At 40.3% G+C, this 18,215-nt stretch overlaps 1 protein-coding gene across 1 annotated transcript in view; it reads left to right on the forward strand.

Moving 5' to 3' along the window:
- SERPINF1 (serpin family F member 1) overlaps positions 1 to 18,215 on the forward strand; it is an 88,733-nt gene that overhangs the window by 65,462 nt on the left and 5,056 nt on the right. Inside the window, exons 3-7 of the mRNA XM_077294481.1 lie at positions 834 to 1,014; positions 3,115 to 3,270; positions 5,214 to 5,417; positions 10,795 to 10,937; positions 17,303 to 17,513. Coding sequence (XP_077150596.1) covers positions 834 to 1,014; positions 3,115 to 3,270; positions 5,214 to 5,417; positions 10,795 to 10,937; positions 17,303 to 17,513 — 895 coding nt within the window. The remainder of the gene's footprint in view (positions 1 to 833; positions 1,015 to 3,114; positions 3,271 to 5,213; positions 5,418 to 10,794; positions 10,938 to 17,302; positions 17,514 to 18,215) is intronic.

Consider the following 18,215-nt stretch of genomic DNA (forward strand, 5'->3'; position numbering starts at 1 on the left):
AAAACACTTTTGGTCACATTGTACTGTATATATTGTGTGGATAACTTTATTTTTTAGAAAGTTCAAATGACCATACAGTATAGTGACTATGATAGCTGTGCACAGAGTAGCAGCCCCAACATGTATGTTACCCAACAAGTAAACTTTCATAGTTATGTAGACAAGGGTGGACATACCATTGATACGACTCAGTAGGTAAGGGGACCCACTACCACCTCAAAAGTAGTTACAATTGTGCATTATGAAGAGTTATTGCACGGTAGAGCGCCCATATATTTTTGCTCGGGGCCTTCTCTCTGTGTCTGCCCCTGCATGTAGAGTATTTTTTTAAATCTAATCATGTACAAGTATCTTGGTATAATGGTCTCTGCTGCAGATACAAGTTGTCTAAGGTAGGTTTTGGGGGTGAATGACTGGGCATAGGGATAATCAGACACAAGTTGGAGAACTTGGTGATGCGATACAGCATTTGTGTCACTTGCTTTTCACACACGTTGGAAAGTCAGGCGCCATCACATTGAAGGGTTTGTATACCTCACCTCAAGAGTGATGTTTGACATCGGCAATTTGTGTATTATGTTCTGCAATATTCTGATTCCATCAGTTCAGTCAGTTTCTCACTGTGTTTTCGTGTTTTCCATGGCTTCCGTTTCATTCTTGATGGCATTCAGCCAATGGACCTTTAACGTCTCGTTTCCTTTTACCACTGACCATTCCGAATAGCTTCTACTTTTCTAATGATTTTGCCCTCATCACATCTCCAAAATAGCACCGTTTTTGACTATTTCTGCTAAATTCCAGTAAAGTAATTGCATATTTGTCCTATTTCATAGGTCTCTACTGCTGTAGAAGAGGAAGAGGATCCATTCTACAAGAGTCCACTCAATAGACTTGCTTCTTCTGCATCCAACTTTGCCTATGATCTTTATCGTGCTCAGTCAAACAAAAATCCAAATAGCAATATATTTATGTCACCACTGACTATTGCTACAGCCCTTTCCAGCATTTCCTTGGGTGGGTTGGACCTTACAGAAATTTTTTTATATTTTTTAAGGATGGAGAGACGCAATTTTGCCTGGGAAGGGTGAAACATTTGATTGACAAAGTCCTCTCCTGTTTTGGAAAGCTAAGTGACAACCAATAAGTCTGAAATTAAAGTCATTTCAAAAAATAAAAAACACGGTTTAAAGATCCCTTTTTTTGTGACTCATTATCCATATTGATGATCTGTGCCATAGCTAAGGTGTTATATCATACCATCTGACAGGAAATCTCTGTGGCTTCTTTCTAAAGATAAACCCCCCATCTCTCCTCAAAAACAATTAGCATATACTCTACAGCAAGTTAATAAGTAAATAATAAAATAATAATAGTATGTATAAATAGCAAAGAATGCTTAGATAATGCTATTTTCATCAAAAATAGATAAAAGCCATCCCACCACGACAAGGTGTACCACTGGGATGGACCAAACCTCTCTCTAGAAACCTTAAAAAATCTTGACCATTAAAACCTTACCATGTGTCAAACGACGTTAGTGTGAATAAGGACAGAGCACAAGACAAAGTTCGGCACTCAAAACATGACACTTCGGGTATGATTGAATAGAATCAAAGGTTTTTAAGTCGACAAATGAGAATAACAGAACGTTTTGGCACATAGACCTTTATCAAGGATATCAGGGTGCGTCGGCGTTTGTGGTGTGCTTGATTCTAGAACCTTTGATTCTATTTAATTATATTTCTGAAGTGTCATTTTTTGAGTGCCGAAGGTGTCTTCTTGAAATTGGTTGCTATTTTCCTTCTGAGCACCCACGTCCACACATAGGAGTTCAAAGCCTCTGACTTTTTCTACTAAGGACAGAGCAGGAAAGGGGCCCGACTAAGATACCCATCCATAGGAAGCTATACAGATGAAATACTTAGCTCAGAAAGGTGGGTCACGCAAATGTGTACAAGAGATTACAGCAAAACCAAATAAATGAGCCGGACTATGAGCTAAGTATTTCATCTATATAGCTTCCCATGAATGGGTGTCTCACTTGGAACCCTGTCCTGTTCTCTCCTTATTCACATTGATGTCATTTGACACATTGTAAGGTTTTAATACTAGAGACAGGTTAGTCCGCCCCAGTGGGTGCACCTTGTCATGGTGGGATGGCTTTTAAACTTTTTTTAATATAAAAACAGGGTTAACTAACTACCCTCAGTTTTTTACACATACTATTATTGTTTACTTACTTACTTGCTGTAGGGTATATACTGATTTTGCTTCTTTCTTATCTCATGGGTTTTGTCTCTGAAATACCCACAGTGTGAATGTTCTTTCTAAAGACGCAAGAAGAGACATGGCCGATTAGCAGTAGGGGAATGTAGGAGAATGGGTAAGGAAAATATTTTAGATTTACTATTTTAGGCCCTTAAAAATAGGATTGTCACCATGCATTTCTAGTCCCATGAAAGGCAAAATATAAGAATTAGTACTGATAGCAGGTTACTCACTTAAAAACCTGTATCATATATTCCTTTTAAAAAAAATCTAAAACTGATAAACTTTTCAAAATTTCCACCAATGTCCCCAAAACAGCCTTATTCTGGGTACCCAGCATCTCTACGTTAAGACCTGTGCTGGAGATTCCTGTGTCAGCACATAATGAACGCTGTGTGAGAAGTGGGCTGGCTAACTGCTCATATCTGTAGCTTAGGCACCCGCCTGTTTCGATGATGATGACCAATGCACAGACAGAGGAGGGGGCTGTCTCAGTTATTGAAATGAGCAAACAGCCAGTCCTCTTAAAGCAATCTCCTAAGTGGAACACAGAGCCAAAAGTGACACTGCAGGGATCTGGGACTGGGGCCAATGTTGGAACATCGGTGAACACTTGGACGTATTAGAAAGTTTTATGTATTTATAGTAGAAACATATTGGAATATAATTGTTTAAAAGTGAAACCCTCTTTAAACTCGGACTAAGGACAAATCAATATATTTTGTAAACTGGCTTTCAATAAGTTAGGTTTGAAATTCTATAAGAATTTGATATGTGGCATTAATGTATTTTTTGGAAAAAAAAAAGCCAAAACCTAATAATATAACAGGCTTTCTTTCTTTCCAGGGGGTGAACAGCGGACTGAATCCCTAATACATCGTTCCCTGTACTATGACCTGCTTAATGACGCGGATGTCCATGCAACTTATAAAGAGTTGCTTACCAGTTTATCTTCAGACCCAAAAGGGTTCAAAAGCACATCGCGTGTCATAATTGAGAGAAGTAAGCTGTCATTTCACGTACTCCGCATAACATGGAGCAATTGCAGTTTAGTATAAATGTCCAGCTGCTAATTGCTTCGTGCTAACCGCATTGTAATTACTAACCGTACATTGGATCTAGAATAAAAAATATTATTAGGCAGTATTACATTGTTATACAGAGAAAAGTGACTGGCCAATCGTTTTTTCTCTCCCCAGAAAAAGTGTTTAATAGAACTGCATTACCAGACACCCCATTATTCCATGGCCCACAGACCCACATATCAATCATATTTATCATTGGCGCTATTTTGAATAACATGTAACTTGCATGAGTAACATATGCAATATGCATATTCCTGGCCGCCAGTCAACTAAATGGGCGAAGCCTCCCTCAATGCAAGTGTATTGAGTGAGGCCGGAAACAGTCTAGTTGGATTGTGGCCAGGAGTATGCATATCGCTGACTTACAGTAACAATAACACTTGAGGATTCACAAGTCTGCAGTCACAAAGAGTGACTGCAGACTTGTAGTTTTAGACCAAAGAACCCCTTTAACCCCCTCTGCTGGAATGTAACTACTGCACACACTCACATTTAAACGGTAACTAACCATCATTTTAATTTCTATTTCAGAAATCATTAGTACACATGAAAATAAGCAACTTTGTAATATATCTCATCAGAGAAATTTGCATATTTCTCTGCCAGAAATGATCAGTCCTGGCAGGGAAAGAAGCAGATTTCTCTGATGAAATATATTACAAAGTTGTTTATTTTCATGTGTACAATTAATTTATGAAAACAACGGTTACTCTTTAAGCTTGTTTCACAAATTAAACAGGAAAATACAAGTCAGCACTTGTATGACACATGGATGGCTTCTGAATGCTTTCTACTTTTTAGAAAGAGCCATTCATTTGAATGGGCAAGGATGATCTGAGAATCCATATAAAAAAGCAAATCGGGACACAAAAGAACGGCCATGTGAACACTCCCCTAGACTATAACGGGTATCTGTTTTATTCGAGTAAAATATGGATTGAACATATACATGAAAATTGGACACCTGAGGCCTAGTCCAACGATCACATAGGTGGGAGTTGAGATGAATGAATGTTTGGAAACTATCGCCAAATCCAAATTTGCCATATTTGTGCCATATTGGTATCCTATTCGTGCCAAATTTATGTTTGACGATCGTTTCCAAACACATTTGCTCATTTCTACTCCCACTGACTCCAATGGCGTTTGACTATGTTTGGCGAATATTGCAAATACCATATTCGCTGTTGATCATAATCCGAACTGAATATTGAAAAATTCGCTCAACTCTAGTTGAGACACATTTCTTCCCCCGAAGCTATAAATTTGCCACACACTTTGTCTTGGTATTAAATGGAGAAATATTTCTGTGTATTTCTGTGTAACACATTTTGGGTCCCAAAATTGTCTACTGTCAGTAATTAAAAGTGATACAATGGGGATCTGTTCTCTTTTTTAGTAGTGTTCTTATTGACTTGTGGGGGCCCCTGTGGATAACCCTGGCTTCTAACCTTGTGTTTAATTGTTGTGATTAAAAAATGGCTCTTGTTGAAAAAATTGTGTCTCAACCTCATCTATTCCCCATAGGGGAATATAAGTGATAACATGAGGATGCTGAACTTATTGCAGTACTAAAGCTCTTTAATTTGATATCCAGTAAGAATACTTCTTAAACTTCAGATGTTGGTAGTGAAATGAATGTAATTTTTGTTATTTAAAACCATCACCTCCTCTTCCTAAATAAATAACAGGTCACCAATGTAACCACCAAAGTATTGAACGGACAAAATGGAAACAAATCATACAAACTATTACTTGTAGCATCGGGGGGGGGGGGGGGGTGTCCTAATTTTCTCATGTTCTTCACCTATATGTAGATGTATGGGAGTAATAACATTTTTTTTGTAACTTTATTTTAAGGGCTGAGGCTGCGTGCAGAGTTTGCAAGTCAATTGGAGAAGTACTATGGGAATAAGCCCAGAGTTCTGTCAGGGAATACTCGTCTTGATCTATCCGAGGCCAATGACTTTGTGCAGAAGAGAACTGACGGGAAAGTAGTGAAGTTCTTTAAGGAAGTGCCTTCAGGAGTTAGTATCCTCCTGCTTGGTGCTGCATATTTTAAAGGTAAATATTTAGTAAAGTGATAACATTATATAGCTAAACAGCTAGGTCCAGAAATATTTGGACAATAACACAAATTTTAACATTTTAGCTGTTTAACAAAACATATTCAAGATAGCTACATAATCAATATGGGCTTAAAGTGCAGACTCTATGTTATAATATGAGGGTATTCACATCCTAATTGAAGCAAAGGTTTAGGAATTACAGTTCTTCAATATACAGCTGCCTCTTTTTTAAAGGGACCAAAAGTTATTGGACAGTTAGCTTAAAAGTTCTTTAATGGGCTGCATGAGCTTTTCCCACGTTAATCTATCATCAATTAAGCAGGCGAAAGGTCTGGAGCTGATTCCAGGTGTGGCATTTGAACCAACAACATGGGATCAAAGGAGCTCTCACTGGCAGTGACACAATCATTAGGATGGAAATAGGAGATACATCAGAGATATAGCAAAAATGTTAGGATTGGCCAAATCAGCAGTTTGGTACATTCTGCAAGAAAGAGCACACTGGTGACCTTGGGAACTTAAAAAGGCCTAGACGTCCATGGAAGACAACAGTGGTTGAACCCTTTCCATTGTGAAGAAAAACTTCTTCACGACATCCACCCAAGTGAGAACACTCTCCGGGAAGTAGGTGTTTCAGTATTTAAGTCTACCATAAAGAGAAGACTTCATAAGAGCAAATACTGTACAGAAGGTTCACCACAAGGTGCAAACCATTGTTCAGGCTTAAAAATAGAAAGGCCTGATTATACTTTGCCAAAAAAAACCCTCTAAAGCCAGACCAGTACTGGAAAAGCATTCTTGGACAGATTGAACTAAGATCAACCTGCACCAGAATGATGGGAAGAAGAAAGTATGGAGAAGGCTCATGATCCAAAACGCACCACATCCTCTGTAAAACATGGTGGAGGCAGTCTGATGGCAAGAGCATACATGGCTTCCAATGGCACTGGGTCACTGGTGTTTACTGATGATGTGACTGTAGACAGAAGCAAATTAAAGCTGCACTCAAACGCTATAGCATGTAAACGATGAATATATTAAATTGGAATTGCATTTCTGCTGTAGAAAATAAGCTAAAAAATGAAAGTACATAGTGCATAAATTGGTCATGTGAGCACAACAGCCAGCGATAAGGCATACCCCCTTTGTTGGGACAACAAATATATGGGCAGGTAGGATCAAGCTCTATTTAAAACCGCAATGGGCTGATGGGTGGAGTGCTCAGTCAGAAGGCATGTATTACAAATACCAAAAGACTGACCATCCCTTCCAAACAGACAAATGTGAACAACGTTTCAGAGTACAGCTTTCATTTGATAATTATATATAGAGTGGCAAGATTGCCTTGTGCAGGCATGTACTACGGAGGACAGAGAATGAACTTCAATCCAATATTGCAGCCAGCATGCAGCCAGCGGGTAAGGAAAGGGTGAATCAAACACCCGAAAACCCCGCCCATATGGCTGAAAATTGTTCCCTCCAAATTCAGGTGACAGAGTCCCTTTAAGCCAGAAAGACCCAAAAACAAGCTACAACTGAAGTCAGCTGCAGTAAAGGCAGGCAAAGCATCACAGAGGAAGAAACCCAGCATTTGGTGATGTCCATGGCTTCCAGACTTCAGGCACTCATTGCTTGCAAGGATTCGCTACAAACTATTAAAAATAACTTTTTTGTGAAAAAGTTATTTTCTCCAATTACTTTTGAGCCCCTGTAATGAGGAGACTTTGTGGAAAATTGGTTGCAATTCCTAAATGTTTCACACGATATTTTTGTTCAACCCCGTTAATTAAACTGGAAAGTCTCCACTTCAATTGTATCTGTTGTTTAATTTTATATATAAAATAGTGGCATGGAGAACACAATCACCAAGATTCTGTCACTGTCCAAATAGTTCTGGACCTAATTGTAAATACAACATTTTAGTAGAAAACGCATTGTCCTTGTGTATGCCACGTGTCATATGATATGAAAGATCCTTCACAGTTGGTTCCAGGAGCATTGCATTTCGAGACTGACGGAGCTTTCATTATTTCGCTTCTCTACACAAGTACAATGTATCCGATACAAAGCCATCAAGATGTGATTGCAGTGTAGATTTGATCCAAAGGGTTTTATACAAAGTCTTTTGGTGTCATGACCGACTCCCTAAGCAACAAGAAAAGTGACAATGCGGGGGAGAGGTGTAAACTGCAAACATGCCAGGCGTTGTCCACTACTAGAACAACCCCTTCTTGAACTAAATGTTTGACCCTGATAAAACAAAAAAACATATACTCACCTCCCATACCGATGCAGTTCCCGCGGTGTCGGCACTCGCTCAGTGAAGTCCAGGATGCAGCTGATTTCTGACTTCCTCTTCATGTTCAATCCGTATGTAGGTGGGGACAGTGATGCCAGTTCTGATTGGGCACAACACTGTCTGAGAGCCCGGAGGAGAGCAAGTGCCAACATCGCAGGAAGGGCGCCGGCATAGGAGATAAGTATAGGTTTTTTATTTTATCCGGGCCAAACATTTAGTTCAAGAAGGGGTTGTCCTAGTAGTGGACAACCCCTTTAAAAGACCCATTTAGGAAGAGGAGTCTTTCAGCTATACAAAATTTGACTGAATCTGAGCAGAAAGTATAGGTTTTTATCATTCATCCCCTACTTCTATCTGCAGTCTCACCATGAGTACACGTTCGTGACCAACTTCCATTGGAAGCCATACATGCCCATATTATATTGCTGTCTTCGCTATGGTTGATAGACATGGAATGCTTCAGATAATACACCCTCCTTTCATTCTTCATACTGTTCTCATCCCATCACTCTGGGCCAAATTAATCTTCAAGAGTTAATAAATAAAATTCTTTCATTAACTCTCCTCGCTTCCCTTAGTTTTTCTCACACAAATCTGTATATCTGTTTTGCTGCTTCACCCTCAAACTTTCAGTGGGGCGCTAGTGTGTTTAGTCTTACACAAGTTAATCTTGGTCTCATCTGGCCATAAACTGAGTTTATTTTAAAGTAAAATCTCGCATTTGTTACCAACGGTTGCATCTTACCCCTGGATTTTCATTGATAAAGTTTGCTTTGGTTGTAAACTTTGACAGTGGTCGCAACTTGGCTAAATTCTGTAAAGGGATTTTCTTTATCAAAGAAAGATTTCTGTGCTCATCCATTTTCCTTGTCTTCTGTGCTCTTCCAGGCCTTTTGATGTTGCTGTACCTTTTAGAGAATGCACCAAATTGTTGATCTGGCCAACTCCTAAAGTTTTTGCTATATCTCTAATGATAACAGACTTAATGATGGCCTCTATCACTCGCCTTGACATCTCTTTGGACCACATATTGACCGTTCCTATCAAATTCAATACTTGGATTCAATTCCAGACCATTTATCTTCTTAATTTGTCATGAAATAATGAGGAAACTGGCCACAATGGACCATGAAACTGCATATCAGTCGACTGTCCAATTAGCTATGAGCTTGTGAAAATGATTGTGATTCCTAAATGATAAACCCCTTGAATTAAAAGTGAAATTCTACCCTTCAATTGCATCTTGGTGGCTTTGTTTCAAATTCATCGTCTTTGTTTATAGAGGCTAAATTATAATAAATCTGTGTCTGTGCAAATACACTGCTCAAAAAAATAAAGGGAACATTTAAACACATTGTAACTCTAAGTCAATCACACTTCTGTGAAATCAACCTGTACAATTATGAAGCAACACCGATTGTGAATAAGTTTCTCCTGCTGTTGTGCAAATGGAACAGACAACAGGTAGAAATGATAGGCAATTAGCAAGACAACACCTATAAAGGAGAGGTTCTGCAGGGGGTGACCACAGACCATTTTTCTGTTCTCATCCTTTTTGTCTGTTTTGGTCACTTTTGCATTTTGTCATTGCTCTCACCCCTAGAGGTAAGGTAGCTTGAGGTGGTGTCTACTGTACAACCCACAGAAGTTGTTCAGGTAGTGCAGTTCATACAGCATGGCACATAATTGAGAGGTGTGGCAAGAGAGGTAGCTGTGTCTATCAGCACAGTGTCCAGAGCATGGAGCAGATACCAGGAGACAGACCAGTACAGCAGGTGACTGATGCTTTAATCCAGGTCTGTGAGGAGATCCCTAAGGAGAACATGCCCAGGCGTTGTAGGGAGGATATTAAGGCAAGTGGAGGCCACACACACCACTGAGCATCATTTCCTTGTCTTGAGGCATTTCCACTGAAGTTAGACCAGCCTGTAATTTGATTTTCCACTTTGATTTTGAGTATCATTCCAAATCCAGACCTCCATGGGATATTAGTTTTGATTTGCATTGGTCATTTTTATGTTCTATTGTTCTCATCTCAATGCATTCCACTATGTAATGAATAAAGATTTGCAACTGGAATATTTCAGTGATATCTAGGAAGTGGTATTTTCGTGTTCCCTTAATTTTCTTTGAGCAGTGTACTTCTGGATGCAATTGTACATAAAAGCTTTTGTCTGTATCCTAATATCCATTATGAGATTTGTGAAGCAGAAGACTGTTTGAATTGTTTCAGAATACTAGAGGTCTCATGTACAATACATGATGGTTAATCAAAACAACCATCAAACCTCCTCAAAACAAGGAGGATTAAAGTAAATCTGTCAACATGTTTATGTTTCCATACTAAGGGCAGCATAAAATAGAGACGTAGACCCTGACTATAGCACGGTCACCTTCAGGGTATTTCGCTGTAGTTTGGATACAATCTTTTTTTCTGCTGCAGATCTGCTAGTCCTCTGAATATTCTCTTTTTCATTTTCATAATAGTTGTGTGAACAATCCTAAGCCCTCCATATGGGAATGTAGAAAGTTGAATAAAGTGATATCTTTATAGCTGAGATATGATGTCTTATCCATGTTTTTGATATATGAAAATGAGCTGTGAAGATCTATGGGCCGGATATTGATCCCCCCGAGAGCCTGCCTCCAGAGTTTATTGTAAATGAAAGGGGCACTTACCACTTTGAGAATGTCATTACTGACAGTCTGCGCAACTGGTCCATGTCTCACACTAGTAATGCCTCCTTTTGTTTAAAATAAGCCCTGGAGGCAGATTGTCGTGAAGATTTGTATATGGTCCAGAGATCTTAACAGCTCATTTATGTATAAAAAAACATGGTTTTCTCTGGAATAAGACATCAGATATCAAGGTATCATTTTCTCAGCTTCCTATGATGTGCATGCCCACGTAGATCGTTTACAGAGGTTGACAGATTTCCTTTAAAAAATATTTCAGAAAGTGAATAATTTCACAATGTTCACCAGTATCTTCTTTATTGTCAATGTAAACATGCTTACAATTCTTCTTTGCTTGGGTGAGAATAGTTGTAATTTATTTTGAAAATTACGACAGGTCAGTGGGTTCACAAATTTAACCCTCGTGAAACTGCGCTGCGTGATTTCTACATAGATGAGCAAACATCTGTTTCGGTTCCAATGATGTCAGCCAGCAATGTCCCCGTGAGATATGGCCTAGACTCTGATTTTAACTGCAAGGTGAGAAAAGTACCTTCTCTATCTCTCAGAAATTCATTGGAGAGTAATATGCCAAGTTCTTACGCTGCTTCAGCTCCTTTCCTGCTTAACTCATGTTGTTAGCTTCCAATTAATGTGTACACTAGACCAGACGCTTGCATCTTGTCCTTCACGATCTCCTTCTTGCTCCTAGTGATGATGACTGGCTGCACAAAGTGAGGAGACAAGCTGCCAAGTAATTGCTGCATGCACACACAAAACAAGTGTGGGATCACAAAGTATGATCTGCTTTGGAAACAATTGTTCCGTCTTTCATCATCAACATATCATTAAAGGAGCAAAAGGGGGTTGTCCACTACTTCCGCAATACCTTCTTAAATGCCTGAGTCCCTGAATAAGAAACACTTATATTCACCTCCTGCATTGTTCCAGTGATGTTGATGCTCCGCGCTCTGTCTTCCGTCTGACAAATGTTGTGTCTTATTGGGATAATTGTGGTAAATTTCTGCGCTGCTGAATCACTAGAATTCCAGAATTATTAGTACATGTGGCTTTATTATTCGACGCGTTTCAGAGTTCAAGACTCCTTCATCAGGAAACACCACAGGAACATGTCAATACCGTTTACACCATTCTGTAAATGACACTGCTGATCAGGTGACCATCTTGGCGCTATTATTTGAACTGTTTGTCTACTTAAAGAATGGTGTAAACTGTATTGACATGCTCCTGTGGTGAGTCCTGATGAAGGAGTCTTGAACTCTGAAACGCGTAGAATAATAAAGCCACATGTACTAATAATTCTGGGATTCTCGTGATTCAGCAGCGCAGAAATTTACCACAATTATCCCAATCCGTATCTAGCGGCTGGTCCTTCCTGGACTCGTGGATCTGCTGCAGCGAATCCTTTCCTTCAACTCAGCTACATCTGGTGAGTGCAATCTTATGGATTAACCTTTTAACCTTCTCAGATAAGACACTATTTGCGCTCTTTCATTCAACAGTTTTCATAAAATGTTGTGTCACGTGAGTGTTACAGCCAATCTGCGACTATTGATCAATAATATTTCGTCAATGGACTTCAACTATGACAAGATCGCAAAGACAGGGATAACCACAGACAAAATAGTAAAGGCAGCAGTCTGGCAGCGATGCCAGAGACAGAGTGCTGACATTGTTGGAACAGCACTGCTGCATGAGGGGAGTATATTCAGTTATCTTACATGGGCTTTTAAGAAGGAGTTGTCCAAGTAGTGGGCAAGTCTTGTAAACTGACCACAACTGACCATCACTGGCATTCCTGCTGGCAGGTAAAGTGGTTGTCCAGAATTTTTATATTGATGGCCTTTCCTTAGAATAGGTGATCAATATCAGATCGGTGGATATACAACACATTCCCAGTCTTTCCTGTTGGTCTTCTGTTACCTTTACTACAAGATTGACTTCTTGTATGCTCCAGGGCTGTGGACTGTGGACACAGTCTGGCTTATGTTCCAGCCGTGTCTTTTTAGGTGTGCAGAAAAACACGGTCGCCAAAGTTTTGTGCATTTCTGAAAAAAAGAACACCGCTGAACACATTATAGGGAATGCATCCTTCTAGGGTTTCATCTGAATAACATCACTTGGAGATTTAGATGGAAACCCCAAAGTAAGTGCTCAGTGTAGAGTGCAGGATAAATGTGATTAAAAATGTTATGTAAAATGTTCACAATAAAAGCTTCAACTCAATCCACAAAAAAGTCCCCACTCAGGTCTGACATGTGTCAATGGAAATATAGAGGGGGCTTCCATGTTACTGGCAGCATAAAGGCTCTGGAAAAGAGAAATGGCTCCTCACCCTCCGAAAAGAAATTCAGCAAATCCTGAGCTCCGAAATCCAAATGCCCCCTCCCTTCTGAGCCCCATAGTGTGTCTAAAACAAATTTAGCGTCTACATGTTTAGCATTTCTGTAACGATGAGAGCCCGCCTAATTTATGGATGCAGGTCTCTAGAAGCATGAGCTGGGTATAATATATTGATCACTACAATGTATTGGTCACTTATAATCAATATCTTCTGAACTAGAAACATATAAATTGCTTTTAACATGGCCAAACGCCTCCAGTAAATGGTCAAAATCAATAGTCCACATGGACACTCCTTAATGGCTAAATCCTACAATGAACACGGAGCTAAGGTCCACAAAATAGGTATCTCACAAAAAATTTAATAATTAAAAAAAACAGGCTAACATACATAATATCAAAATTAAAACAGGTTACGTAGCGAGAAACACGGGTGTTTGTGGCTGCAGGTCTACAACAAATAATAGGCTAGGGCAAGCAAAAATCCTCAGAAAATCAACAAAGAAGTCATATATAATGTCACTGTCTTCCACTTAAATAGGTCCCATAATCTAAAGCATCAATAAATCTGGGAGTACATAAAGTGCCAATGCATGTATTTCATATTTGTTCCCACTATAAGGATATCCCTGACATGGCAAGTAATAAATAAATACCCACTATACTAGAGAGGGCAACATTCCCACTCAGTGTGGTATAGATACAAATATCAAACTATGAATGAAATGGACTGTTAAGGATCATATTGGACGTGTTTAAAAAAAGAGTAATCTTACCCATATTTGACCTGTGTGGACTAGCTATGCTAGCAGCACCAATATGCGTTTTGCATGGGCTTCCTCAGAGGTGGGGGCAGTAACTCTCAGTGTGCTCTGTCTCCTATAAACATATGAGAGATAAGGAAAAGCTCAGTCCAAGGAGTGCCAAAAGAAGAACTCTGACACCAGGTTGGAGTTAACCACAGCGAGTTTCAAAGGACATGCCGTCTTCATCAGGTGGACCACCTGATGAAGACGGCATGTCCGTTGAAACGCGTTGTGGTTAACTTCCACCTGGTGTCAGAGTTCTTCCTTCGGCGCTCCTTGGACTGAGCTTTTCCTTATCTCTTGTTGTATCCTCCATTGGAGGTGTTCGGCTAGAGCTGCGGGGACTCTGCACTTTCCTTCATTCCTTTCCTGGGGCTACCTATCTAGCGCTCTGAAACAAACCACTCTCCACTATTCTGTTTATGCGTTTCCTATAAACATATGTCATTACAGCTGTTTAGAGTTTGGTGTTTAAACTTGGCGCATGCGCAGTGATCACTGGCATAATGCATTGCAATGCTCTATACCTGTCAGTGATGCACTGACAGAAGCCTCTTAAACCATGCTTGCCAAGGCAATGAATTGGCCTTTGCGAAGACGTCACAGGGGCGCCGATCGGCATGGAGAACCAGCCCCCTCTCTCTCCTAGCCTCCTAAATGTTGCGAGTGATGAAGATTTTGATTTGGACATGTCAATATTTTCCATGGACCACTTGGTCCGAGGAGAAAGAAAATCGGTCATCTGAATGGCCCCATAGACTATCCCAGGTGCAAATGCTCTCTTGCACTCGTATGCAAAAACTCTCGTGCACTCGTATGCAAAAACTGAATGTCTGAATCAGGCCTAACTTCAATAGATGATATGCAGAAGTCCAAGAACAGCCATGACACAGACCTCCACCGATCTGGTATTGATGACCATCCTGAAGAAAGTCCAATGATATCTGAGTCCTGAATACCTCTTTTAAAGGGAACCTGAGTAGGATTGTGCACAGTAACCTACACATATTTTCTAGTCGACACCGTTATAATGATTAAATTGATACCTTGGTTGATTAAATCTGTCTTGTAGTTGTTGTTTAATCATTATTTGTAGTTTTCAGTTAATGAGCCTTTTGTGCTCCGGAGCGGCCTGTGGCCCCGGGGGGTCTTTATGTGGCACTCTGCTTACATATTCATCTCTTCGGGCTTATGACAAGTCACTGACCCCTCAGTGACCTGCCCCCTATTTTACATACTGAATATAAAATGGTAATTAAAAAAAATTACATTCAGCAGGCAGGCACCGGTGGCAGTGCCTGGCTGTAGCATGATCACATCTATAATGCCCATTTAATTATTTTATTTAATGATATCAATGTCTTCAAAATTATTTCTCAAAATGGCACCAGCCGTGCCTGTGCAGTAGCATCTATCGGCAATGTGATAGATGCTACTGTGCAGGTGCCTTCGGCACCATTTTGCTAGAGGAAAAAAAATGTGTCTCCACCAAGATGGCCCCTGCGCAGTAGAATCTATCAGCGAGCATCACATAAAGACCCTCACCCAGAGGCCGCACCGAAGCACAAGCATATCATTAACTGAAAATAAAGATTAAACAACAACCACAAGATGGATTTCATCACCCAGGCATCATTGTAATCAGTATAACGGCGCCGACCTGACACTGTCTGTAGTTTACTGAGCACAATCCTGCTGACAGGTTCCCTTTAAAGGATCTTCCCTTTTGAACAATCTAATTATAAAAAACACAATTTAGGGTAAATCTGCATGGGATGTATCTGCTGCGGTACTATATTGTGCAAATGTTCCTCGCAGAATTCATGCTTTATGTTGTGAAAGGTGAAATCCGCAGTTAATATATGCAGCATAAGACACTGAATGTAATGATCTACAGTACTTGCCAGGATTGGCAGAGCAGCAAGTCCTATATGATACAGTACCTTGCCTTACAGCATAAGAATAGGAGCACAGCTACAGGAAAAATGCTCTGGAATTCTTCTGTCACTTTGTCTCCAGAACAATTTGACACTTGTTATTTTACGCTGCTGTTGCATTAACTGATTAAAACCCTATCACACTGAGAAGTAACGCTCTTTAGATCAGCAATTCTCAAACATTTCCTTGGTGTATATGAGCAGACTGCTTGGAGGCAAACAAGAACTAAAACACTATTTATTCACATTTACTGAAGAATAAACGATTCTATATTTCTAGTAATCAAATGATAATTACCAAAATATGTTCCAGGAAGTAATTCTCTGGGCAGCTATTTATGCAGCGCAAAAAAAAATTCACCCAATATCTCATTTTTGCACAGAATCATCTCATACAGCCAGCGGGTGTGCAAAATATTTTGTAGGCTTTTATTCTGCATCTACTGTGCAGTAAATAACAAAACATTGCGTGCTTGTCAAATTCCAAAACATGTGGAAAAAAATATATTAGAACATGATAAAAATTTCCTGGGAGCTATAAAAACTAAGTATAATGCAAATTGACTTTATGAGAAACAATGCATAATGCAGCTTACCAAATGTGACACCAATTGTCTCTTTTAAGCACGAAGGAAGTCTGGTTCTTGCACATAACGTTCCTACCGTTGTCTAGTTTTTAAAGTGGATGTGCCATGAGACTATGTTGCTTTGTTTAAAGGGAACCATCAGGTCCCCCATGCCTCCAATCCAGCAGCATTCATTAAAGGGAACCTGTCACCCCCAAAATCGAAGATGAGCTAAGCCCACCAGCATCAGGGGCTTATCTACAGCATTCCGATGGGCGTCACGGTCCGGGGCCTACCATCTTCATAGGATGACGTCCTCTTCTTGTCTTTAAGCTGCAGCTCTGGCGCAGGCGTACTTTGTCTGCCCCATTGAGGGCAGAGCAAAGTACTGCATGCCAGGTCATGCCAATCTGTACACACGCACCGCCCATTCCCGCAGCGTCAATCTGTGTCTGAAGCAAGGTGTACGCTTCCCGGCCTCAGAGGCACACTGTCTAGAAGTTTAGAAGATGGCTTCCAGTCATGCGCAACATGTCTCTGAAGCTGGGAAGCGTACACCCGGCTTCAGAGACGCTGCTGGAATGAGCGGCTCGCATGCGCAAATTTGCATGAGCGGGGATGAGGCTGGCTCATCCAAATTATGCTAACATGCCCACAGGGGCGTGGTAACATGGACAGAGGGCTGACTTGTCTGGGGAACTAACGCTCCATCGACTAGTCAAAGCTCTCATTACGATAGTAAAAGCGGAGGTTATCAATTTAGTTAACTTAATTATGTTATACAGGGCTGGTTAGGGAGGGAGTTTAATCACACATAGCTGAATTCTGCTGGATTGGAGGGCATGGGGGACCTCACAAGTTCCCTTTAAGGGCCCATTTAGAGAGGCCGATAATTGGGAAACCAGCGCTTATCGGAACTATTGTTCTCAATTATTGGCCGGTCTAATCAAAACAGCAAATACCTGATGAAGGAGCAAAACGTTTGTTCTGAGCGCTATAGACTTGTGTACATGACCAATCTTCATAGCATGCTCCCCTTAAACAGGAAAGCATAGAATCAGACTTGATGCATCGGGCCCATATTCTACAGGCAGTGTCCGCTCTTGTAGCTCAGTACTGGTCCCACCAATGGGTCGTAGCAGCAATATTCGACAAGAGCTTCAGAAGCCGGTTGGGCAAATTGACTCTTTTTCCTACAATCTGCCATCATTGCATTTCTGCTCTTTTCCTAGATTGTCCAGCTGCCTTTGAGTGGAGGAGTCAGCATCATGTTTTTCCTCCCTCTCACAGTCACTCAGAACCTGACATTGATCGAAGAGGGTCTGACGTCGGAGTTTGTACATGACATAGATCGGGCGCTACAGACCGTCACCATAACATTAAGCATACCAAAGCTGAAGGTGGACTACGCCGCTGAGCTTGAATCCACACTTCAGGAGATGAGTACGTTTTGATTTTCTTTTTGGTTTTATTCTTCTTAATACTGTTACCATCTCATATTTTCATGTTTTTTGCTCCTTTAATTTATTGGTATGTAGTAGAACATAAAAAATATTCTAACTGTTTTAGCTAAGAAATTATTCTAAACCTATGTGGGAAATCCTTTCTCTTCTGGTGACACTCAAATAACCCTGGAGACAGAGATCTCATCATGTAAACTGCACATAAAATGCGATTGGTAACTTGAATGCAAAGAAACAAAGAATTCAGTTCTGACCGTATTTCTCCCCCAGAACCAAGATTAAAAAATAGTAAGTATTTACAGGTCTTCCAGACACACGCTCATATTTTAAAGAGATTGTTGAGATTCAAATCTTTACATCTTTATTTTTTGGATGGAAATGGAACAAATATACGTAGATGTAAAATGTTCATGGCACTATACTCGGGATCTCAAACTAACATGGGGTCTGGAGAAACTTGAAAAATTCCCGTTAGGGCGCAGGCCGTATTGTTAAATTTAGGCTGGGGCTACACAGCAGAACAGAGCTCTTGTGGCCAACGTTCGCTCTGTGTAACTACTACATGACTGTCATACAAGAAAATAGTGTTGCATGCGATATCTAGTGTTCTGCAACCCTATAGCCTACTATGATGGCCCCACAGCCCCTTATATACACTATGATGGCTACAAAGCTCCTCTAT

Source organism: Ranitomeya variabilis, chromosome 3 (genome assembly GCF_051348905.1).
Source record: "Ranitomeya variabilis isolate aRanVar5 chromosome 3, aRanVar5.hap1, whole genome shotgun sequence".
NCBI lineage: Eukaryota > Metazoa > Chordata > Amphibia > Anura > Dendrobatidae > Ranitomeya > Ranitomeya variabilis.